This window comes from Pseudophryne corroboree, chromosome 4, assembly GCF_028390025.1.
Source record: "Pseudophryne corroboree isolate aPseCor3 chromosome 4, aPseCor3.hap2, whole genome shotgun sequence".
Lineage (NCBI taxonomy): Eukaryota > Metazoa > Chordata > Amphibia > Anura > Myobatrachidae > Pseudophryne > Pseudophryne corroboree.
Genome location: NC_086447.1, coordinates 487,546,479 through 487,572,939, shown reverse-complemented (window position 1 = coordinate 487,572,939; position 26,461 = coordinate 487,546,479). Strand labels below are relative to the sequence as shown.

Below are 26,461 nucleotides of genomic sequence, written 5' to 3'. Positions count from 1 at the left end.
CAGGAAGCTACGTTATATTCTAGTTATGTGTCCACGACTACGTTAGTTAGTCCTGCCATTACATGCGCATGGGGGAGAAGTAGTATTCATATGTGATGCGGACTCCGAGAAGAAGGGGAGTCTCTTCCCTATGAAGGTGATGCCTGGTTGGGTGACGGCCTAGTTAATTTGATCTCGACAGCTGCCGCTGGTAAGTCCACCTTCTTGCCCTATGTTCCCTCACTAGGGATGATGACACACCATTGTCGGATGCATTCATTTCGGCCAAATAGATAGAGATTCCTCTTTCTTTGCAAGTAGAGGAAGGAGAAAAGTGAAGAGGTCCGCAACCTCTTCAAGATCACAGGAGAAGAGATCATCCTCTGTTTTCTGCCATATCCACCGCATGACGCTGGGACTCTCTTGCAGGAGCCCACACTGGTGGGACCACATCTAAAACTCTTCAGTCAGTCCTGGAACGGACCTGGACCCGGGGGCTTTTACGAATAGTGTCCCAAGGGTTCACACTGGAGTTTCCAGACGTTTCTCCTCACCAATTTTTTCAAATTACGTTTCTCCTCAGGACGGGGAGGTAGTATGCAACGCAATACAAGGGTTGTATCAGGATCAGGTCATTGGCCTGGTTTCCCCTATCACAACAGGGAGAAGGCTTTTATTCAAGCCTCTTTGTGGTCCTGAAGCCAGACGGCTCGGCCAGACCAATCCTAAATCTGAAATCCCTCAATTTCTACTTAATGAAATTCAAATCCAAGATGGAATCTCTCAGGGCAGTGATTTCCAGTTTGTAAAAAGGAGTTTTTTTGATGGTCTCAGCAGACATAATGAAGGCCTAATTACATTTTCCTCCTCATTAGGCTTACCTGAGGTTTGCAATTCAGGGTTGTCATTACCAATTTCAGATGTTGCCATTTGGTCTGTCCATGGCTCTAAGGATTTTCACCAAGGTGATGGTGGTAATGATGGTTCTCCGTCGCTAGTAAGGGGTCACATTTATCCCGTACTGGGACGGTCTCCTGATAACGGCGAGGTCAAGGAACCAGTTGGTGCAAAACATTGCACTCTCCCTGACAGTTCTTCAACAACATGGTTGGCTCCTGAACTTGCCGGAATCACTGTTAGTCCCAACGACGCGGTTGTCGGTTTTGGGTATAATACTAGACAAACAACTGCAGAGAGTTTTTTCTTCCATGGGAAAAGGCTCTGGAGATCCAGAGTCTGGTCAAACAAATTCTGAGACCAGCAAGAGTGTCAATTCATCTATACATTCGGTTGCTGGTAAAGATGGCTGCGGCCTTCGAGGCCGCTCAGTTTGGCAGGTTCCATGCCAGGGTGTTCCAGTGGGACCTGTTGGACAAGTGGTCCGGTTCCCACCTACACATACACCAGAGGATAATCCTGCCTTCCAAGACCAGAATCTCACTCCTGTGGTGGCTGCGCAGTTCTCACCTCCTAGAGGGGCGCAGGTTCGGGATCCAGGACTGGATCCTAGCAACCACAGATGCAAGCCTCCGAGGCGGGAGGGCAGTCACACAGGGGGGAAAACTTCCAAGGAAGATGGTCAAGTTAGGAAACTTGTCACCACATAAACGGTCTAGAGTTAAGGGCCGTTTACAACGTTTTCTACAAACGAAGAGCAGAACAGCAATGGCAGAAACCACAAGGATTTTCCGCTGGGCGGAAAAACTTACATATGATCTGTCGGCGATGTTCATTCCAAGAGTGGACAACTGAGAAGCAGACTTCCTCAGCAGGCACGATCTCCATCCAGGAGAGGGGAGACCTCCTCCAAGTAGTCTTCGAAGAGGTTATATGTCATTGGGATTTCCTCAAGTAGGAATGATGGCATCTCGTCTCAACAAGAAGCTTCAGAGTTCCAGGTCTACAGTCCTGATGGTTTGAGCCTCTGATTACGCTAGAAGATAAGTACCTCACATGGAAGACAGGGATGTTATTGGCCCTGGCTTCTGCTAGACGCTTCTCAGAATTGGGGGCCTTATCGTGTAAAATTTCCTACGAAGGTTGTCTCCGCATTCCACCTGAATCAACCTATTGTGGTTCGTCCTGTTCTGACATTTCGGCTCCTCCGGAGTCTTCGGATGTTGTGCGTGCTTTGAAGATCTTTGTCAGGCGCATTGCTCGGGTCAGTAAAATGGATTCCTTATTTGTGCTTTATGATATGCAGAAAAAGGGTTGTCCTGCTTCAAAGCAGACCATTGCTCGGTGGATTAGGCTTACTATCTAACAGGCCTATGTGTCGGCAGCCGTACCCGTTCCTCAGTCTCTGAAGGCTTACTATACAAGGTCAGTGGGCTCTTCCTGGGCGACTGCCCATGGAGTCTCGGCATTGCTACTATGCCGAGCGGCTACCTGGTCGGGGAAGAACACTTTTGTGAAATTCTACAAATTTGATACACAGTTTGGGAAGGCGGTGCTGCAGCAGTCACCGCACGTTCTGGAAGCTTTGGGACATCCCCATCGTACTAATCTGTCCCCAATATCCCTTATGGATGCTAGAGAAAATAGGATTTTAAATACCTACCGGTAAATCCTTTTCTCGTAGTCCATAAGGGATATTGGGTGCCCGCCTCTGTGCGGTGACTTTCTGCAGGTTCTCTGTTATGTGTTACCTGTTCAGCTGTTGCTGTTTTCTGCTGCCAGATGTTGCTGGCCCGGTTATGTTATGGTGTGCTGGTGTGTAAATCTCACCACACTTATTGTTATGTTCCTTCTCTCAAATATGTTTTACCTATAACTGCCTGTGAGAGGGGGCATAGAGGGGAGGAGCTAGCACACCCAGTTGAAGAAATTTAAAGTGCACTGGCTCCTTTGGACCCATCTATACCCCATCGTACTAATCTGGCCCCAATATCCCTTATGGACAACGAGATAATAATTTACCGGTAGGTATTTAAAATCCTATTTTTGGAAGTTATGAGATTTAAGGAGGGTACACACGGAGAGATGTATGCTTAATTTCTAAGCAATCTGACTAGATTGCTTAGAAATGAAGCACGGATCTCTCCGTGTGCATGCCCCATAGCGTGCATGGAGGCACAATCTAGTTATATCGCTCACCTCACGGCTGGGTGAAGTGAGCGTTCCCCCTGCCCCCCCTTGTGCTGTGTGCCGGGGGAAGAGATGTGTGCTGAGTGTTCTGTGATCGCTCAGCACACATCTCGTGTGTATCCCCCTTAAGCATTCATTTAAACATCTTATGGCCTGAGCCTGCACTCTGTTCCTGCTAGTTATCGTGCCGCTGAATTCAAGATCTGAACTGCTAGCTCCTAATTTCCTGTTCTTTCATTTGGTTTTATCAGCAAAAGTCAAGGCTTCCAGGTGTGCTACAGCCAAATACATTGGTAGGAGACATTAAGCAAACATTACCTTCTAACCAAGAGCTTCAGATTTCAACATCAGCTACTTGCTGTATTACTTCATAGACATTCATCAGATTTATAGCACTAATTATTTAGATTTCAACATGGTGCCATAAGTGTTGTGAAGTAATTGTGTTCTTGTGTAAAGTGTTAACATTTGAACCATTCTCTGAAACTAGTACAAACAAGTGAGTTGCTAAAGATTACATATTCTGCAACTGCAACACAGATGGATGTGCTTTGTTTCACCTACTTTGTTGGATAAAAAATAAATATCCACTCACTCAATTCAGGAACCATATTTAATTCTTCTCAACTGTCCCAATGTAGCGGAACAGTCCAGATTTGAGGGCACTGCCTCTCCTTTCTAATCAGGACTGCATTGTTCTTAAGTAGAGAAAAACGCCATGTTTTGTACAGAAATTGGACTTTTTGTGTATGGAGATGTAATTTAACAAAGGTATGAGTCTGGAAAGGACCACTTTTTAGAGGTGTTCCTTAGAGTGTGGAAAAGACACAGCCAATACCATTACAGAAAACCATTTGAATTTTATGGGTTGGGTATAGGATACTGGCAGTCAGGATGCCGGTGGTCAGAATACTGACACCGGAATCCCAACTGCTTGGAATCCCGACAAGGGTGCAGGAGGCAGGGACTGCTAATTCTAATCCTCCCCCTAACTCTCACTCCCCGCAACCTAACCCTAACCTCCCCTCTCTGTAGCCTAAACCTAACCCTTCCTCCCTGCAGCCTAACCCTAACCCTCCTTCTACAGCCTAACCCTCCCCTGGATACTTACAGCTTATGTTTTTAGTTGTGGGGATTCTAGTTTGTTCAACTAATCTGAAATATAGCCCTCCTCCAAATGAAATGTATCTCATAATCTTACAGCTAAATAATACCCCTTTCTCTTATGTCCTAGGGGATACTGGGAATCCATTTAGTACTATGGGGTATAGATGGGTCCACTAGGAGCCATGGGCTCTATAGAAGTTTATTTGTGTGTGCTGACTCCTCACCCTATGCCCCTCCTACCAGACTCAGTTTAGAAAATGTGCCCGGAGGAGCCGGTCATGTATCTGGATGTATCAGATTTTCTCTTCCGCAAAACCCCGGGTTTTTCTACAGACCCCCATTTCACACTACACCACAAACCCGGGAAATTCCCAGGTTGGCCCCTTTCAGACATAAGGTGGTTTTTCCAGTTTTGAGGGCAGTCTCATCATTTTAAGGGGACAGTTAGTGGGCACACAATAATGAGGTCATGCAAAGGGGAGGGCAGGCTATAAATTGACTGGGTGTTTTGCCCATAATGCATTGCTGGATTGTTGGAATCATGGCTGACAAGCATTTGTGTAGCATGGAGAGTTTGGTGAATTGCTGTGATGGAGTTGCTGTTTTACACAGCAAATGATGCTCTCATGAAGATGCTCACCCTGTCCTTAATTGCACAGAGTGAGCTGAAAAGGAGAAGGGAGATATTTTTGGAGGAGAGGGAGACCAACTGCCGACATTATTTACGCCGGAGGAGGGCCTTGATCATGACCAGCATCTTGTCCATATTGCGGATAACCGGAGGGTCATCTCGCACTCTGTGGTCTCGAGATCGCAGACATGGTGAAACTTTTTGGGCTACGGTGGAGGCATTTACAGAGAACCAGTGGAAGGCACATTGTAGGATGTCGCATGGCACCTTTAATTACCTCCTGGGACTCCTCACCTTGGCACTTACCAGGAACACCACCCGCTGGAGGCAGACCATTTCTCCAAGTAGGAGATTAGCAATTGTTTTGTGGTGGCTTGATAGTAAGGAATGTATACACTGAAATAGTGTTGTAAATGGTTTAAGGGGGTTGTGCAGATGAACCCAAACTGTGCGTTTCTATATGCTGGGTTCTCGATCGCCAGAATGCCAGCAGGGGGAATAGCCGTGGCGGCGCTGCTGGCATTCTGGCGGTCAGGATCCCAGTGTCGGTGTTCTTACTACATCACTTCACAAGTTCTCCATGTGTACTGTAATGTGTTACATTATGCAAGAATATGGGCCAGATACTTGTATTGATATCACTGGCGAGTACACGTAATGCCGTGAGTAAAATACCTAACTGCATAGCAAATTTACTTGGCGCAGTCGCACTGCGGACATTGCGCATGCGCATTAGCGACTAATCGCTCCATTGCGAGAAAAAAATAACGAGCGAACAACTCGGAATGACCCCCTTAATACGAACCACGATTGTTAATAATTTAAAAACCATGTTAGGAATACAGTAATGAGTTGAATGGTTCGTGCCATAATATGGATTACAACAGTAGTCAAATAGAGGTTTCCACTGTGTACTTATAGGCCCTACACACTGGCCGATTTTTGGAAAGATATGAACGATCTCGTTCATAAATGAACGAAAACTCGTTCATATCTTTCAGTGTGGAGGCTCCAGCGATGAACGATGCGCGTCCCCGCGCTCGTTCATCGCTGGTCTCCCGTCGGCTGTGCATGCAGGCCAATATGGACGATCTCGTCCATATTTGCCTGCACTTCAATGCTGCCGCGTGACGGGGGGAGTGAAGAAACTTCACTCCCCCCGTCACTGCCCCCCCGCCGCCGGGTCGCTCGTCGGCCGTATCCGACGTCGGGCAGCTTGGCGGCGGGTCGGCCAGTGAGTAGGGCCCCTAACCCTACCTCTGCACAACACAACTGATGGTCTCAAACACATTAAGAAGGCAAATAATTCCACAGATTGACTCTTGACAAGGCACACCTGTTAATTCAAAACCATTCCAGGAGGCTACCTTATGAAGCTGATTGAGAGAATGCCAAGAGTGTGCAAAGCTGTCATCAAAGCAATAGGGGACTACTTTGAGGAATCTAAAATATAAAACATATTTTGATTTGTTTAACACTTCTTTGTTTACAATATAATTCCATATGTGTTCTTTCATAATTTTGATGTCTTCAGTATTAATCTACAATGTAGAAAATAATTAAAATGAATAAAAACCATTGAATGAGAAGGTGTGTCCAAACTTTTTACTGGTACTGTATGTATATGTGTATACTGTATGTATGTGTGTGTGTGTGTGTGTGTGTGTGTGTATATATATATATATATATATATATACCAATAAACAACAGACCAGTTTTTCTTTTCCAAAATTGTTTATTCTAGAAAGAATGTTTTTGTTCAAGTTGTAAAACGTGTGAGCAAATGTTTTACATCTTAATGAGATCCTCCGAATTATGAGGACATATATGGTATAGTACAAACCTTTTTAGGAAAGACATGCGCATTACACCCACTTTAGCCATAACATAAGTGCTGCTGTATTGCAGTTATTTGCCCTGCAGCTGTTATGGAACTACACTTCCCAGCATGCCCAGCCACATTTTAGATCTTAGCCCATGCTAAACGGTGGCAGAAAATGCTGGGAAGTGTAGTTCCATAATAGGTGCAGGGCAAAGGTTGAAGACCCCTGTTGTACAGACAAAAAAAAGTGCTGTGGTATTGCAGTGCAAAATATAAAGGAGATTATCATAAGACCAAGGTGTACTCATAATTATGAGCGTATGGGCAATACCTGAATTTTTTAAAACAAACATACGCATTTCACAAACAAAACGTTAACCAATGATAAAGTTATAGACACAATACCCGCCCAATAAACATAGAATAAACATTTATGTGCAAAGTATTAATTAGAGAATTAGGTACTGTGGTTTATTGCTGGGAGCAGATTCCTCTGGAGTTATACTAGGTAATGAGTAGTTTCCTCTGGAGTTATACTAGGTAATGAGTAGTTTCCTCTGGAGTTGTACTAGGTATGCTTGATTTGCATACTGGTGAGTATCACCAAAAGTGGTGGGAGACTGGGCTTGCAGCGTATAATGGGATGTAGCCCCAAAAGAGGTGGGAGACTGGGCTTGCAGCGTATAATGGGATGTAGCCCCAAAAGAGGAGGGAGACTGGGCTAGCTGCCATGGGTGTCAGAAAATTTTTAGGTTGGGGGGAGATATAATCTGATTTCGGCGCCCCTAAATTGCTGAATCACTAAGTTAATGCCTCATAGTTAATGAAATGTGATTGCCGACTGCACTTAGGGGTCTACAGATGGAGCTGCGCTCATTTGAAGCGGCTCCATTGCAAACGTGCACTCCCGGCGTGACTAGGCGACTTAGTCACGCCGGGAGTGCACAGAGACGCTCCCATTCTGAGTGAATGGGGCGCGTCTCCTTTGCAGGTGCGTGTGCCCGGATAGACAGGGAAGCTCTCGGCAATAGGCGCGACGGATGGAGATAAAGTGGACGGAGATAAAGTACCAGTCAATCAGCTCCTAACTGTCATTTTTCAAACACAGCCCGTGGCATGGCAGTTAGGAGCTGACTGGCTGGTACTTTATCACCATTGACTTTATCTCCATTCAAGGCTTAGTAAATAGACCCCACAGTCACAGTGCAGCGCATACGGTAACTATGAGCATGGCTACATCCGTATATCATTATGAGATGGTAATGATATCCCAGCAGACAGGATGCCGGCTGTGATTATACTGACAGCGGCATGCCAGCTGCCAGAATACCAGCAGCAAGGTTAGCGCAAAGAGTCCCCTTGGGGAAGATGGAGAGAGAGAGGAAGATGAAGAGGAAGACAGAGAGGGAGATGGAGTGAGATAAGGGCAGAGAGGGGGAGATGGAGAGCGACACGGAGGGAGACAGAGAGAGGGGAGAGGGAGGGACAGAAGGAGGAAGAGAGATAGGTGGAGGAGGAGAGGAAGAGGTAGGGAGATAAACAGAGGGGGGAGTCGGAGGAAGAGAGAGAGAGGAGAGGGAGGAAGAGAGGGGAGGGAGAGAGAGAGATGGAGAAGAGGAAAAGGGAGGGAGAGAGGGGGCCAAGATAGAGATGAAGGAGAGAGAGAGGGTCGAGGGAGAGAGAGCATGAGAGAGAGAGCGTGAGAGTGGTCCGATGGAGGGAGGCAAGGGAGAGAGAGGATCTGAGGGAGGGAGAGAGACCACGAATGAGAGAGAGAGAGAGGCTGAGCAGTGCTTGTCACTTGTACTACTCTTGTGTTGTTGACAGTGGTGGCTGCTGCTGCGCATGGAGATGGCCAGTGCCTCTGCTTCCCTCCCATGGAATTTTGGCACCAGGGACAGTCAGGAGATGTGAGAGAGGGGGCTGTGTGCACTGCAGACTCGTCACTAGAGTTGGTATCACCCCTCGCTGCCCACGATCCAGTTGCCCACAGCTGCAAACTCCAGTCCAAACAATCAATTATTCAGCTGGCAGTAGCTGAAACAGCTAACAGGACGCTGGAGAAGGATAAAAGGTGCGCACTTGCGCAGCTCCTCTATTAATAGTGCTCTTCCAAGCATGCTGTGCAGCTCCTGATGGACGGGATGACATCACGCGGGTACCAACACCACAATGGGCATTCTGGGAGGAGATCGAATAATGGACTTTACCCAGCCGGCGGCAGCACGGGGTGAGCAAATGCTGCTCATAGTGTCAACACAACGGGTGATATAAACGTCAGTGCAGTTTTTTGTATCGGCGGAGTAGTGCAGCGGGAGTGCAGTTTGTTTGTGTCTGTCAGCGGAGGAGGGGTGTGAGTGCGGCATTTGGTATGGGTGCAGACCGCATCTCCCTCTCTGCATCCCCCTTACTTCAGTCGGCACAGGTAGCAACATTGAGTCTGGGAGGGAGAAGCTAAGAGCTACCCCTCCTACCTCTCCTGCCTGTATCCGACCAAAGACTTTGTACAGCAGCAGCGTGACCACACCACAGGCTCTGGTGCGCTGGCGGCGGGCAGTGCAGTGCTGGCGGCGGAATGAGTCATTGTGACTCATTATAATACCAGCGGCTGAGGGCCCCTTCACTGTGCTGGGCCTCGGTGCACTGCACCGGTCTGCCTCTGGGAATGGCTAAACATTATGCACAATGCTCCTGCGGGCGGTTACATTCACTGCACGGAGCAGAGAATGTAATGTGCGGTCAGGTGAAAGGCCGCACATTACATCCTCCGCTCCGTGCAGTGAATGTAGCCACCCGCAGGAGCATTTTGCATACATGATCAGCACCCCTCTACGTTTGGGGGGGTGAGCTGCCCCCCCAGTTCCGACGCCCCTGCTTGCTGCGTATATTGGAATGTAGCCCCAAAAGAGGTGGGAGACTGGGCTTGCTGCGTATACTGTGGAGTCGCACCAAAAGAGGTGGGAGACTGGGCCTGCTGCATATACTGGGATGTAGGCCCAAAAGATGGGGGAGACTGGGCCAAGTGAGGTGTGAGAAGGCGATTGTAGGTCAGAATGAGTGTTTGTAATTTGTGGTGTAGAGGTCATTTTGGAAACAAGCTGACCTAGGAATTCACGGTTTTCGCTACTGATCTTATCCTCCAAGGGGGTAATTCCGAGTTGATTGCAGCATCAAATTTGTTAGCAGTTGAGCAAAACCATGTGCACTGCAGGTGGGGCAGATATAACATTTGCAGAGAGAGTTAGATTTGGGTGGGGTGTGTTCAAACTGAAATCTAAATTGCAGTGTAAAAATAAAGCAGCCAGTATTTACCCTGCACAGAAACAAAATAACCCACCCAAATCTAACTCTCTCTGCAAATGTTATATCTGCCCCCCCCCCCCCCCCCCCTGCAGTGCACATGGTTTTACCCAACTGCTAACAAATTTGATGCTGCGATCAACTCGGAATTACCCCCCATATGCGTTAGCAAATTCCTCTGCAGTTCACGTTCATTGGGCCTAATTCAGACCTGATCGCAGCAGCAAATTTGTTAGCAGTTGGGCAAAACCATGTGCACTGCAGGTGGGGGCAGATATAACATGTACAGAGAGAGTTAGATTTGGGTGGGGTATGTTCAAACTGAAATCTAAATTGCAGTGTAAGAATAAAGCAGCCAGTATTTACCCTGCACAGAAACAAAATAACTCACCCAAATCTAACTCTCTCTGCAAATGTTACATCTGCCCCCCCCCCCCTGCAGTGCACATGGTTTTGCCCAACTGCTAATAAATATGCTGCTGCGATCAACTCTGAATTTCCCCCATTGTCCATAATTTTTTGCAATCTTGCATCCTCTTGACTCTGCCAATCTGAATCTAGCTTGTGGAGTTGCTCGCACAGGATATTGGTTATGGCTTTTATAGTGACCTCTATTTTGGTCTTCTTTTTCTTATAAGCCGGGACTGTGTAAACTGAAAAGCAAAACAGAAATTATTGTGACCATCTCAAAGTAACAATGAGATATGGCACAGAAATGTGAATTGGACAAGTAGATTTATAAAAAATATGAATACATCTGTGCTTGCGGTTACCTTACGCTAGCACAATTTGAATGCAGCATGACGATTTTCCCTTCAAAACTGTTAATAACATTGTTTTTTAAAATGTATTTTATTTAATAAAGTTTAAAAAGTTTTTTTTTAAATATTTAAACATTATATTATGCACATCTGCAGAATGGATCTCCTCATCAAAATCGGGGGGACAGGGTGGGATGGCGCAGTCGCATGAGATCTGACCATGCCAGTTAAGTGGTTAACCACTTAACTGGCATGGTCAGATCTCATGCGACTGCGCCATCCCACCCTGTCCCCCCGATTTTGATGAGGAGATCCATTCTGCAGATGTGCATAATATAATGTTTAAATATTTAAAAAAAAAACTTTTTAAACTTTATTAAATAAAATACATTTTAAAAAACAATGTTATTAACAGTTTTGAAGGGAAAATCGTCAGTTAAGTGGTAACACCCTATTACGTCACATAATATCATAGTCATTACTGTTAGTATACTACATAAAATTATTGTCATATACTATACGTTAAATATGTCTCTGACACTGATAATTCAGGAAACTTACTTTTTGAGCATAGGGTAGGCTTGTCTCCCTGGGTCTGTAATAGGGAATCGTCCTCCTTGCTCTGCGATGATGCTGTCACCTCTGTGGCCTTGTTTGGATCGATGATGATGGTGACATCCGAATCAACATCTGGATCATCATCAAATAGGCTCTGCGATGATGCTGGGCTCTGCTGGCTGCACTCTGGAGACGATGTAGCCGCAGCTGATGGTATAGCAGACAGCGTGCCAGCATCACTAGATGAGGATAGGGCAACGGGATTGCTAAGTGCTGTATGGCCAAACACGTTGCTGCACAGTTCATATAAGTGCCACTCCATCCTTCCCATACCACTGCGATTTCGATTGTGGTCATGGACCTTGGTATATTGTCTCTTAAGGGACTTTAGTTTGTTAAGAATTTGCTGTTGTGTCTTCACAATACCTCTGCTGGACAGGATCTTTGCAATGTTGCCATAGATCATGGTATCCTTAACAGTCCCTGTTATTTGTGATTTAATTTCGTCCTCACCCCCCACATGTAGTAGCTCCCGGAACTCCTCCTCCTTCCAGTGAGCCATTATGAACAAAATGGCAGTCTCTTCACTGGCACCCTCTGGCACACTTCTATTCACACTTCTGCAGACTTCTCTGCACAGCTCTCTGTTCCTCTGGCATTGGCACACATACATGCATAGATCTGTGTACCTTCTGCACTCTGGCACTGCCACACTTCACAACAAATCTCTCTCCGGCTGCCGCTGATGAGGTCATCAGCAGGCATCAGGTGGCCCTTCTTGACCAATGAAAACATTTTTCATGCAGCCAGAGAGTAAATTCCTGGGAAGAAAGACCCGGTAAAATCCCAGGTCAATTGCATGGTTGGCGACCCAGGAACACGTTCCCGGGTCGGTGCCTTTCAGACATAACAAAATCCCGGGTTGATGCGTGTTCATGTGCAAAATCCAGGGAATTTGGAGCATGTCTGAAAGGGGTATTATTCTGCAGTACAGATGGGGTGCCTCTGCCCATGTTTTCCTCTAATAACTTTCTTATTTTGTTCCATAACTTTTGTTTTCAGAAACTGACAGGAATGAGTGTCTTTTCTAGCTGACATCTGAAACTAGTGTCTCCTTTCCATGACTAGATGGCACTGACAGTATAGTTCAGAAGGGTTGTAATAAGTGCTGAATTTTTCAAGTACTGTAAGTCCCCACATGTGACTTGTGCCATTTTTCAGCTTCAGACTTCAGCTAATGTGCATTTCTGTGCATCCAGTTTCCTCACTGGCACTTTAGAAGAAATAGAAGTAACCTTTCATTCTGAAATGTGACGTTCAGATAGCTGAGAACAGTTCATCTCTAAAGCAATGTGATTGGCTATTCAGTTGTCACAGGGAGCCACCCTGCCTTCATATTTCAAAAACACCAGACAAACCCTGCTATTTCATAATCTGTAATTGACACAAGCAGATGGAGTCATAAAGGTCACCAGCGTTCAGTGTTTACAGCAAGCCATGAACAATAGTGCTTCATAGAAATATTTAACCAATTACGTTGATATAAAAAGTCTGAACATACCACCAAATTTTTTTTATAGTAAAATCTCATTTCAAAATCATAGATATATTTATTTTTAGATGTGATATGTTGATACTTTGTTCGCATTTATGAGGATATTTATTATTTAAGTAATCCCCTGCTGCTGCAGTATATCAGTAAAATATTGCTGAGGCAGCTGACCAATACTCAGCTGTTTTGTTAATACTAGCCCAAAGTGGTAAGACTTAAGGGGATACCGTATGAGCACGTGGGACCTGTATCGCTGTTTCCGAAATGAACAATTTAACCAAAGCTTTCCCTTGGTCTTTCGGTTTAAATTTTAAAAAAAATACTGGTGTCTTCAAGGGCATTTGCCTGATGACCTGATAACTCTCACCCACTATTACTAGTGGAAGGAGCTCCCTGAAAGCTCTCTCTCTCATTTAGGTTCTGGACCCTTGCTGAAAAGCGTAGGTCACCGAATAATGGAACAGCAGAGGTACTGGCTGCAGGGTGCCGTTCGAGGCACCCTGCTAGCCAGAAGCAAGGGCTGGGTGGAGCGACGGTGAAGCCCAAGGAGCCTGTGCTCTTTGCGGGGACACAGCTCACACACCCCCAGTTACTGCCCTGGTAAGACATACTTGCCTACTCTCCCGAAACGTTCGTGAGACTCCCAAAAATCCCAGAAAAGAAGACAAGTCTCCCAGAACAGGCCCACCCTCCCTTCCTGGTCCCTATCTGCCCGCTTACCGCTTACTGTGCGAAAGTGGGCGGGGTGATGACACAATTCGCTCTGAATAACGTCATCATATTATAGCCCTGCCCCAGCTTTATAATGCCATAATCTGGTCATTGTATAGTGGTGGGTGGGGATGTGATGACACGTTCGCACCTCCACGCCAATGCACAGCCCACTTATACTGATGCACACCCCCACCTGTTGGACCGACCTGGCTGTCTTCTCCCAGAGGGACAGCCAGAAAATCGGCAAGTATGGTTTAAGGTAAGTGGCTTGCGTCTCCTCTTTTTTTCGCCACTTTACAGTGCGCTACTGTAATGGCACCCTTCTCTGATGTCATTCTGTGAACTGAACATCTGCTAATGATGTCTCTTGTATACAGTATGCACAAATAAAAAACGGAATTAAAACTGGTTTTTACTTAAACTATTAATAAAGATATATATTTTTTGCTCTCTAAAGTTGTGTAGAAAACGATCTGCTGCACTGAATTGGGAGCTAGGTTTGCTCCTTATGCCATAACCTGTATTACCTGCCCATTGTGACAGTTCTGTTTCTAGGTGACCTAACAAAGGAATTGTTATATTGCTGTCCCTAATGCTATATTCTTAGGGACTTATAAGAGTTGGACCCATTTTGCATGCCGATGATGCAAGGAAAGTCACAAGAATCTTTGGACTGTACAATGAGGGTAATTCCGAGTTGATCGCAGCAGGAACTTTGTTAGCAGTTGGGCAAAACCATGTGCACTGCAGGGGGGGCAGATATAACATGTGCAGAAAGAGTTACATTTGGGTGGGTTATATTGTTTCTGTGCAGGGTAAATACTGGCTGCTTTATTTTTACACTGCAATTTAGATTGCAGATTGAACACACCCCACCCAAATCTATCTCTCTCTGCACATGTTATATCTGCCTCCCCTGCAGTGCACATGGTTTTGCCCAACTGCTAACAAAGTTCCTGCTGCGTTCAACTCGGAATTACCCCCAATGTGTGTATCAAACATAACTCTGCCAAGCTCAACATAAAGGGGCAGATTCAAAGTTGCATGCAAGTTCATTTTGTGCATGGCTTTTGTGATGTTTGCTACTCTCAGTGCACACATCAATGCAGTGGTCCCTGGTGCAAATATATGTTTTGGCCACCCCCCAACACATTTGCATACCTCCCAACTGTCCCGATTTTCGTGGGACAGTCCCGTTTTTCGGGGACTGTCCCACTGTCCCACCCGCGGGCCGCAGTGTCCCGCAGTGGGGGGGAGGCAGTTGGGAGGTCTGTCTGTCACTGCCCTGCTTAGCAGAGCAGCGGTAAATAGACGCTGTGCGCATGCGCACAGCGTCCATTCAGTGCAGATAGGGGGAGAGGGGGCATGCCAGCGGCTCACAGAGCGCTGGGCATGACCCCTCAGTGACGAAAACGGGGGTGTTGCTCGCGATCGTGGGTCCTCCCGCGAAGCCACGCCCCCTTTTTATAGGCCACGTCCCCTTTTCGGGAGTGCGCGCGGCTTCGCCGCGCATGTGTCCCTCTTTGAAAGCGGGCAAAGTTGGGAGGTATGCATTTGTAGTACTATAAATAACCAATAATTTTCTTCATAAGTGAAAATAAATAGCTTTAACAACAAATCAAAGTTTATTGTAAGATTAATAATTTAACAATTAAATAAATAACTTTCATTTAAACTTCCCCACCTAAAAAAACAAAAGTAGGATAACCATGCAACAAGAATTAGTGTTCCCACTAGAATGCGGACAGGGCGCTGATGCGCATGGGTCTGTAAAAGAGGGCATGACGCCTGGGAGAGTGGCGTGGCCCTGTTGGTGTCATTCTTGTGGGTGTGCCCCCAGCTCTCCCCTCACTATGAAAAGATGCCGTGTGCATGTGGATTGGGACAGAGGAGGGCAGGCTGTTCCAGTGGAGGGCTGCCAGGAAACAGGTTCTCTCTGCGTTTTAAAATCGGACAAGGCGCGGCGCCCTGCTGAAACAGCCTAGCGTGAACAGTACATTAAAAGCACAACATTAAATTCATTAATAATGCTGTGAACTCACCTGTTTGGCCAAAAGAAAACTAGATGACACTCACCCATGTAGCGATAGATGCCTTCCAGGTAACCCCCATTCAGTTCCCCTTTAATTTAGTATGACAGATGTTCTTCCTGGTGTTCAGCGTCTCTGGTGGAGTAAGAGGAAATGTTTAAGTGTGACATTGTACATCTATTATTTATGTAATCAAAACAAGCCCTAAATTTAGAGCTAATCCCTTATTGTTGATAACATGTATGTTTTCTTATTTTTAGTGTTTCCTTTAATTTTTTGTAATTTGTTAAGTTTATATGAGTTACTCGTATTGTCTCTTATATTCTGAGACTTAAATGAAAAGCTTCTTCCCAAAATCAGCAATTATTATACATATACAGGTTGAGTATCCCATATCCAAATATTCCGAAATACGGAATATTCCGAAATACGGACTTTTTTGAGTGAGACTGAGATAGTGAAACCTTTGTGTTTTGATGGCTCAGTGTACACAAACTTTGTTTAATACTCAAAGTTATTAAAAATATTGTATTAAATGAACTTCAGACTGTGTGTATAAGGTGTATATGAAACATAAATGAATTCTGTGAATGTACACACACTTTGTTTAATGCACAAAGTTATAAAAAATATTGGCTAAAATGACCTTCAGGCTGTGTGTATAAGGTGTATATGAAACATAAATGCCTTCTGTGCTTAGATTTAGGTCCCATCACCATAATATCTCGTTATGGTATGCAATTATTCCAAAATACAGAAAAATCCGATATCCAAAATTCCTCTGGTCCCAAGCATTTTGGATAAGGGATACTCAACCTGTACTGTAGAGCAAAATGCACCAAGTCTGTCCCACTAATATAATACATATGGTCTTCTAATGAGTAATGGTTTTCTTGGCAAATAAGTGTATCTCTTGCAGAATGCCATCGTTTGGAAACTGTTAAAATAAACTGTAGAGGACTTTGTGTTTTTTAAATAAATATAATTCCTGGCTCCAATTTTCTATTGGGTAAAATTTTTCAACAAGTATAGCAATTGAAATACCTAGTTCACCGAAGTTACACATGAACACTTATTGATTGGACAACATTGATCTATGTAGGCATATATTGTCATTCTGAAGTTGGGTACACACCGATAGGGCCGACATATCAGATCCTGACTACATTTTAGAACAATGTATTGTCCTTCATTTATATACAACTAGGTCTCTAGCGTTATTGTGCGGTTGGCCACTCGTGCGAAAACGATATATTGGACCAATATCTCCCCAGTGTGTACCCGGCTTGAGTCATATAATGCCAATGTTCATGTAGTTGAGTGTTTCTTAGCAACTGTGGGTGTTATTCGGGTTTGTTAGCAATTGGGCAAAACCATGTGCACTGCAGGTGTGGCAGATGTAACATGTGCAGAGACAGTTAGATTTGGGTGGGTTATTTTGTTTCTGTGCAGGGTTAATACTGGCTGCTTAATTTCTACACTGTAATTTAGATTTCAGTTTGAACACACCCAACCCAAATCTAACTCTCTCTGCACATGTTACATCTGCCCCACCTGATGGTAAACATGGTTTTGCCCAATTGCTGTGTATGTGCAAAAATTTCCTCAACAGGGCATGCTTGCACAAAGATCAGAAATGACATGTAAAAGTGGATTATGTTCCTTTGTGGTGTCTAGAAGTGAACATAAAAGTCAGTCTCATGTGCATGGTATGGGAGTGTCGCGGATGGCTGTGTTCCTATGGGAGGCTAAAGTCAGACGGTGAAACTGCACCTGCCATAGGGCTGGTGCAAGTATTAGTGGCGTGAGCGATGGTGGCCTCTAAAGAAACACTGACGGTATTACAGCATGCAGAGGCGCAGAAATTGGGCAACTCAGTACTAGCTCACTAAAACAGTCTGCTGCACAAAGTGAAGGGCTGATGCTATCATCTGCATATTATTGCAGCCGTGACTCCGGCAATAGACACGAGCAGACGCCATAGCGTTCATCTCTGAATCAGGCCCATTATGATGAAACGAGGGGATAAGTAAGTACATCTCTACCAGACTGCACCTCGTTCTCACAATATGTATGGACTGGAATCAATGGGGGTAATTCCAAGTTGATCGCAGCAGGATTTTTGATAGCAATTGGGCAAAACCATGTGCACTGCAGGGGGGGCAGATATTACATGTGCAGAAAGAGTTAGATTTGGGTGGGTTATTTTGTTTCTGTGCAGGGTAAATACTGGCTGCTTTATTTTTACACTGCAATTTAGATTGCAGATTGAACACACCACACCCAAATCTAACTCTCTCTGCACATGTTACATCTGCCCCCCCTGCAGTGCACATGGTTTTGCCCAATTGCTAACAAAAATCCTGCTGCGATCAACTTGGAATTACCCCCAATGTACTTTTACCCCTGTTGTCCCTTCCCATATAGTGGTGTTGGACTATTAATGGAGATGGAATAATTATTTATGTTTAGACTTAATAAAATCTAGTATATCTGGTATACACATTATTATAACCAAATACTGTTTCCAAGGAATTACTGCACCCACCAATGCTCTTGTATAATCAACAGTAACATACCTCCCAACATGACCCTCTCCAGGAGGGACACAATGCTCTGCTTCTGGACTTTTCTCTTAATTTGTGATTGCCGGCACCTGTGTTGAACAAGTTAATGGATAAGAAAGGTGTTTCAGCACAGGTGCTGGCAATCATAAATGAAGAGGAAAGTCCAGGAGCAGAGCATTCTGTCCCTCCTGGAGAGGGTCATGTTGGGAGGTATGCAGTAAGCTCACTGTTCAGCAAGGAAGTCTGTTGTCTAGAGACAGCAGTATGTTAATTACATGTCCTGTGATTGGGCCTTGCCACAGCATACAGCTAAAAGGATTATCAAGCCAGAATAATGATTTGCCTATGCCAGTGTAACCTGTTTTAATAGAGAGATGTATTCTCTGTTACTGTGCTTATAGTGATGATGCAACTGTGCTGCGCTCTGTAATTTAGGTATGGTATTGCCATAACATTGTCACTATGTAGAGATGTATATCTAACCGATGTATGTAATCATATGTACATAGGGGGTCATTCCGTGTTGTTCGCTCGCTAGCTGCTTTTAGCAGCATTGCACACGCTAGGCCGCCACCCTCTGGGAGTGTATTTTAGCTTAGCAGAATTGCGGACAAAGATTAGCAGAATTGTGAATAGAAAATTCTTAGCAGTTTCTGAGTAGCTCGAGACTTACTCCTACACTGCGATCAGCTCAGCCCGTTTTGTTCCTGGTTTGACGTCACAAACACGCCCTGCGTTCGGCCAGCCACTCCCCCGTTCCTCCAGACACTCCCGCGTTTTATCCTGGCACGCCTGCGTTTTTCCGCACACTCCCTGAAAACGGCCAGTTTCCGCCCAGAAACACCCACTTCCTGTCAATCACACTCCGATCACTTCAACGATGAAAATTCTTCATTTGGACGTGAGTAAATCTACTAAGTTGTGCTAAAATACTTAGCGCATGCGCACTGCGTACCATGCGCATGCGCATTTTTGCCTTAACCGCTCCGTTGCGAAAATCGCCAACGTGCGATCAACTCGGAATGACCCCCATAATTCCATGCGGTATGTGGTTAGAACTTGGTGTTTACGCTGTTATTGTTATTATGCTGCCATGTGGATTATTGGTAATTTACTGGAGGGTCCTCATCATATGATTTGAAATTACACCAACGCTACTACCTCAGGGACAGAACGACCATCTCGTTGATTCTGAGTTGGATGCAGCTGCAGTAGTATAACTGTATCTTTTGACGCAGCTGCTACTTCATCTTTGCTGATAGGCATCCTATTGAGTGCCAACTGGCTGTGACGAGATTTTGCCAATGTGCGCACATAGACGGCGGCCCATCGGCCATTGTACCTGCCTATGGGAAGCACAGAATGCCCTGCTCACAAAGGGTGCTGCTGTTAGTGCAGTTAGTTTTCAGACTGCCACAAACACGACTTGTAGCCAAATCCCCCCAATCCCTCCCGTTACTAGCCAGAAAAGCCAATCAAAATTTCATGGTTATCCAAGAAATTTTGATCTGCGTGCACTGCCTATGGTGGTAAACATCGGTTCAATCCTTTACCTATGTCCGACTCAGAACTGCTGATTACCCCACATATGTGGTAGTGTAGTCTCTACCCCCCATCCCTGCTGAATGCTAGACACTGGTGTAAGGGATCTATTTATGAAGTACCAGCCAATCAGTTCCTAACTGTCATGTTACAGGCTGTATTTGAAAAGTGACAGTTATGAGCTGGTTGACTGTTTTTTTTTTTTTTTTTAATCTCTGTTCACTTTATCATCCAAGGCTTAGTAAATAGACCCCTAATTCTGGTAGGCTCTGCCAATCGGTGAAGCTGAACCCCCTTGCTAGGCATTGTACTAGTGAAGTAACGGGTAAACTGTCAGGACCCCAACCAGCGTAGGGGTTCCAGGTGTCAGTGTCAGCCCTTCAGTTAATGTATAATGATACCACCCCACTTGTTTTTTAGTGCACTCTTCCTCTCCAGCCTGGGAAATATAGGTAATTTAAGTAAGAGATGCCCAGGTCATGCAGGCAGGGCCACCATCTGAGGGGTACAAAATACGTGCTATATTTATGCACTGCAAACAGTGAGGGACCCTGTTTTGAAAAATGAGTGGGTACACTTCCAATGGGCTTGTTTAGGACAGATGGCACTGTCCAATTTAAAGCTCTGGTCCTCCTCCACACTTTCGGGTCTTTCACTGCAGTGAGTTGCTCCACTGTGCCACAATAAGTGTAAAGTCCAAAGTCCAGTGTCACAGTTTTAAATGCCAAGCTCCTCCACCAAGCCACTTTATCTGATTAATTAGCTGTGCTAGCAGTGCTGTGAACTTTTATTATCAGTTGCAACAGTAGTAACACATTTCTTTTGTTTGTTCTTTATATATATATATATATATATATATATAGTAATGCAAGGACTGGCACTCCTTAAGATCCAAAAACAGCAAAGTAGGTGCCCAGGTGCCAGATGTAGAAATTGATAGCAGATAGATTATTCTTGTCCTGACGAAATTTATGAAAATAAATGACACGTTGACTTATTAATGCTGCGCTGTCAGCTTGATATTTGAACCAGCTTATTGCTTTATATCAAGTCCTTTGAGTGCCGGATCCTTTCACTCTGCTATATATATATATATATATATATATATATATATATATATATGTGTACATTCTGTGTAGTGCATTTAAATTAAACAAACTTTTTATGATATAAAATATTGAGGTATTTGAGCGCTGTTTTCTCTGTACTTTTTTCCAGTTTCTACATAAAGACCAACTATCTTTATCTTGAACAGCTGCTGGCTGAACCAGCACTGACAGCGCTGGGCTTTTATACCTTCTTAGTATACATTTTCTAGTAATTGGCCTTGACTGCTTAGGGGGCACAGTTTACCTAGGATGCTCAGCACAAGCGGACAATTCTATATTTGTAATTATATTTAAAGTGCTACACTTTGGAGCAGGAGGATAAAAGTGCTTACTGATGCAACTTTTGGGAGTCAAGCCCCCAATCTCCCCCCCCCCCCCTTTGATCAGATGCCTAGGTATTCTTTGCAGGCAAAGTGTTTTAGTTATGTTGTGACTTTAGTTTCTATGTTTAATAAATGTTGATTCATTTTTTTAGTCATGACCTGATCGCTGTCCGTTCCTTTCGTATTGGAGTGCTACAGTGTGTTTGTACTGTATATGAAAGGCATTTTTGAATAGATGAAGTTGTGGCTGGGGGAAGATGTGGCAAAAGTGATGTCATTCCACACTGTTGTCACTAAGCATGCTATTGCACAAACACTGCACAAACATACAAAGCGGGGGGTAGAGAAGGGGACTAGAAATGCCTAATCTCCCTCATCTGGTACCTAGACACTTGGGGCATCCTCATTTGAAAGAGGAGATGGGGTTGCCCTATAGTTATTATTTTTTGTTTGTTTACCAAACAAGAACTCCCTACGCAACATAAATCTTTAATAAGTCCAGGTATCAGATATGCTCTCCCTCATCTTGGCCTCAATATTCTCAGGAGCACTAATTTGCAAGAGACGTCCTCTCTTTCAAATAATGTGGCTCCAGTGGGGTCACAAGGGTGGTGCGGCCAGCACTCAGGTGTCACCCGCCGAGGAGTGACGCCAAAGTTCCGGCTCCTGCTTGGTGAATCTGCCGTATAACACTTGGTTTCTAAAACTTCACGGAAGGTCCAAGTTAATTGTTTTTGCACATTGAAAAATAGCAAAACTACCTGGGTGTCCATTCTTCAGTGATATCTCATTTAAAAACTACATTTGTTCTTCAGTATAAAACTAATAACTATATAACCATTCATATTTGACATAGCCATACAAGCTGTGCGACCTACGCACTCTCTCCTTCCCTAAGCAGCAGTGATAGATTATGCAAAACATTAGACCATCTTAATGCTGATGTCTCTCTAACATTCAGAATTCCAGTATTATTGTGCCATAATGGGAAGAATCCACAGAGTTGTGTTCTGATAAAGATGTCATGACCCAGTCATTCCTCCCAAAGTTATTATTTAGCCCCCTTGAGGAAGCAAGAGTCACTTGCAAGGTTTGGAGCCTTTGTGAGACCATTATTTTGGTATAAATATTTTCCAAAAGTATAGAGAAACCCTATTTCGCCTGAATAATACAAATGCCTGAGTATTCTATAGCCAGTTAGAAAAGACATTGGGGGGTCATTCCGAGTTGATCGCTAGCTAAATTTGTTCGCAGCGCAGCGATCAGGCTAAAAATCGGCAATTCTGCGCATGCGGCGCAATGCACACGCGCGACGTACAGGCACAACGAACGATGTAGTTTTGCACAGGGTCTAGCGATGCATTTCAGTCGCACTGCTTGCCGCAGAGTGATTGACATGAAATGGGCGTTTCTGGGTGGCAACTTACCGTTTTCAGGGAGTGTGCTGAAAAACGCAGGCGTGCCAGGAAAAACGCAGGCGTGGTTGGATGAACGCTGGGCGGGTTTTTTACGTCAAATCCGGAACTGAATAGTCTGAAGTGATCGCCAGCGCTGAGTAGGTTTTGAGCTACTCTGAAAGTACACGAAAAAAATTTGTAGACGCTCTGCGATACAACCGTTCGCGCTTCTGCTAAGCTAAAATACACTCCCAGAGGGCGGCAGCATAGAGTTTGCACGGCTGCTAAAAACTGCTAGCGAGCGATCAACTTGGAATGACCCCCATTGTTACTTATGTACAGTTTATGGTTTACCTTTAATCTCTTAATGATTAGTGAGTGAATTCAAACACTGAAATACTGTAGCTCTAGTCCTGATTTGGCTGTAACATGTAAATTGGCAGGGAGGCTTGTTTTGAAATGATGCATATTAGAATAAATAATGAAGAGATCATGTAAGGTTAATTGCTTATGCAAAATATTGCTCAGAATTCAAAAGAAACAACGTTTCCACTTTTTTTTTTACTCCTTAAAAGTTATCTGTTGGTTTAACTCTTGAAGTTTAACAAAATGTTGTGCTTTATTGTCCATGCCTGTGTTTACTGGGGTTCGGTATGATTTACCGCCGCTCAGTGCAACTATGCCCCTTGCGGGCTCGATGTGGGCTTCACTCGCCACAGGTTCTATTCTCCCTCTACGGGTGTCATGGACACCCATAGAGGGAGAATCACCTACCACGCCGGTGTACTGGCAGCAGTATGGTACCCCCTTCTATATTGTGGCCGCCGGGATCCTGACTGTTGGTATGCTAACCACATACCGTTTACTGTATACATCTTTCTGCCAGCTATACTGTGTTAAGCTGGGTACGCATTAAATGAGTTTTTGAACAATTTGTCGATTTGAGCTGTATCGTAGCGACAAATTGTCCGCACTGTCCAGTGTGTGCGCAATATTGCGTGCTCCCATGCGTCGTTCGTCGTATCTTCCCATCTTCTGTACATCAGGTCAGTCTTATGATATCGTCAACGATTGTAAGCAAATCATGCAGTGTGTCTATTGTACATATATACCTGATATATTGTCAGGACCAATCTACCGAACGACGCACAATGTATCGTTTGGACGCTTGAAAGATTACAGTGTGTACTCACTATATAGTTTCTCCGGGAGTTCAAGGGAAATCGCGACGACCATTGCGTCATTTGCACGTTGTCTAATGTGTACCCAGCTTAAGGAGCATGATCAAATCTTAGGACAGGGATCACTGATCATTATGTTCAATAAATTGTTACAGGAATTAGCGAAAACTCTGGGTGAAGAATAACATTCATATCTCTCTCTGCTCGCATTTAACACAGCCCAGCTGCAGTGTATACTGACACATATAAGCTCTTACATACAGGATGCGGTTATGCAACCGCCGGTCACAATACTGACGCCGGGATCCTGAACCCTCAATATCCTGCCGGTTGGCATGCCGACCAACAGGTACTATTCCCACTTGTTGGTGTCCACGACATCCATAGAGTGAGCGCAGCAAGACCGCAAGGGGCTTTATTGCACTTGCCCCCCGCCAGCCATCTAACAGCTGGCATTGGCATGGTGAACGCCGGTCACACAAACCCAACCCATTACATACCACTAGCAATATATATTAACAAATCACTCCCCCCCCCCCATATCCAAAAAAGCTCTTTGCTACTGTACTTGACTATTTCAACATATCAAATGCGTGCAGTATTCAGAAATGTAATGATCATTATGGCATCACAGCAGAATTGACTGGAAATTAGGAGTAAAACCATATTATGTCACTGCCACTACCTGGTCCTGTGTAAGATCATACACATATCCGCAACGTTACAGTTCTGGAAATAAGAGACATCAGGGGCAGTAATATGTGTAATGGCAGTACTGTTTACTAAAAGCATTTAGTTGAACTTCAAATGATAAAAACCAGAAAAATTATTAAGATAGCAATAATACAAAAAAAGAAAGCAAAAGATCACCACAGATCACAAAACTTTTTCATAATAAGATAATTCATAACTATGAAATACGATGTAACAAGTTACAAAGGTTCCCACATCCTTGAAAACCATGTTGATCAGTGCTGATGAGAAATATTTTTTGGTTATTGAAGAGTCAAGTACCACCTATGAGGGATCTTAAGTGCTCTTTATAACTGCAAAAATCTTCTGTCTAAATCATGGACCTCTCCATCTTTAAAAGCTTTGTTTGTATGTACAGTATGTCTGCTTCCATTGGTATGCACACCTCGGAGTTGTTTTAGCCCAATTAAGCAATGTATAAACTCTGGAAATGATTACTGAGATACTAAGATTTTCTTATAATAGTAGCTTACTTTGTATTTTCGAGTGCCCTTTAACGGGTGCTTTATGAATAATGACGTGTCGCAGCTGGAGGCCTGTCTTCCACAATTCAGGATGGAGTGATTTATCACAAGGTCTTGGATGTGTTTATTGAATATTGTGGATCCAGTGAGTTGAGTAAAGATACATGAGTGGTAATAGGTGCAAGAATAGAATATTTGCTAGCCAGATGTCTTCTGTTAGTATATTTGTGCAGTGTGTAGATTTAACTGTCATGCAGAGGATTGGCAGCTGATTTAAAGAAGTTAGTGGCGATGTGGAAAATCTATTTTCTTCTATTTCTAACCATAACATCATATTGGAAAAGTATGAGATTGCAATATATACAACTTTCTGCAAATGTGCTGAATTGATAGCTACCAATTGGATGAGAAACATACAAAATTCATGTATTAATTCATGGAGAAAATGTCATTATTTTTAATCAGTTACTGTACAATAGCCTGGAGCTAAGATAACTACAATATCTTAAACTGACAAATAATCTTTAGCAGTGTAGTTGTTAACATATTCTTTCTCATACGATATGTAGGTCTCATGTTTTCCCTAAAAATGTAACTTTGTACTGGGCCCAACTGTACATAACATAACTGTAGTAGGTTCACCCCATGTGAAAGTAAGTAGAAATCTCTGCATTCTACCGAAAGAAAAAATAAATTAAAGAATTTGAGAAATGTGGCAAAAAATTCGAAAGGCTGTTAAAGTATTATATTGTCAACAAAGAGGTAACTGTATACTCCTGTCATGCAGCTCTAATGCCATGGATACTGTATTCTAGTTGTATATTTGGTGTGAGAAAAGAAAGGTCAAAACAAATAGTGTGCATTCATGTCTATTAAAAAAATTCTCAGATCCTATAGGAGTGCCTCGGTAGTAGTAAGTGAAAGTGGAGTAAAAACCAATAGTTTGCAAAGTATGAAAAAGGTTGCACCATTTATTACTCTGTCAAATGATTAAGAAGCCAAAAGTACAAGGAACTGTGGCGGTCTATTTTCTAAGCCTTGGATGGAGAAAGTGGACGGAGATAAAGTACCAGCCAATCGGCTTCTAACTGCCATGTCAGAGGCTGTGTATGAAAAATTCTGACAAACAGTGGCAGTTGCTCTATCATTCCTGGGGATAATTATATATCAGGTGCTAGAAAGAGGGAGGGGTCACAGACAAACAGTAGACAGAGAGGGGTGGTGCTTTTTTTTCCCCCTGGCATCCCCCCAGCACACTAAAATTCACACTCTGAAATTCTATTACCAGATAGGTTCAGGTATGGTTACAGGTAATTTTTTAGTGTGCTGGGGAAAAAGCCCACCCCCCCCTCTCTGTCTTCTATTTGTCTGTAACCCCTCCCCCTTTCTAGCACCTGATATATAATTATCTCCAGGAATGATAGAGCAACTGCCACTTTTGTCTGCATGTGTGAAAAAGGCATTGAATGGGAGCAGTATTTGGAAGGCATGCTGTTTCTTGTAGTGCTAATGGGAGATCCTGGGGGTGGCTCCCGGGATAAGTTAGCTCTCTGGATGTGTTTTAGTATGAGCCTTTATCATGAG

At 44.1% G+C, this 26,461-nt stretch overlaps 1 protein-coding gene across 1 annotated transcript in view; it reads left to right on the top strand.

Moving 5' to 3' along the window:
- Nucleotides 1-8,263: 8,263 nt before the first annotated feature.
- The window catches only part of LOC134911526 (uncharacterized), a 143,079-nt gene continuing 124,881 nt past the window's right edge, over nucleotides 8,264-26,461 (top strand). The window contains exon 1 of the mRNA XM_063919691.1: nucleotides 8,264-8,856. Coding sequence (XP_063775761.1) covers nucleotides 8,799-8,856 — 58 coding nt within the window. The 5' untranslated portion in view covers nucleotides 8,264-8,798. The remainder of the gene's footprint in view (nucleotides 8,857-26,461) is intronic.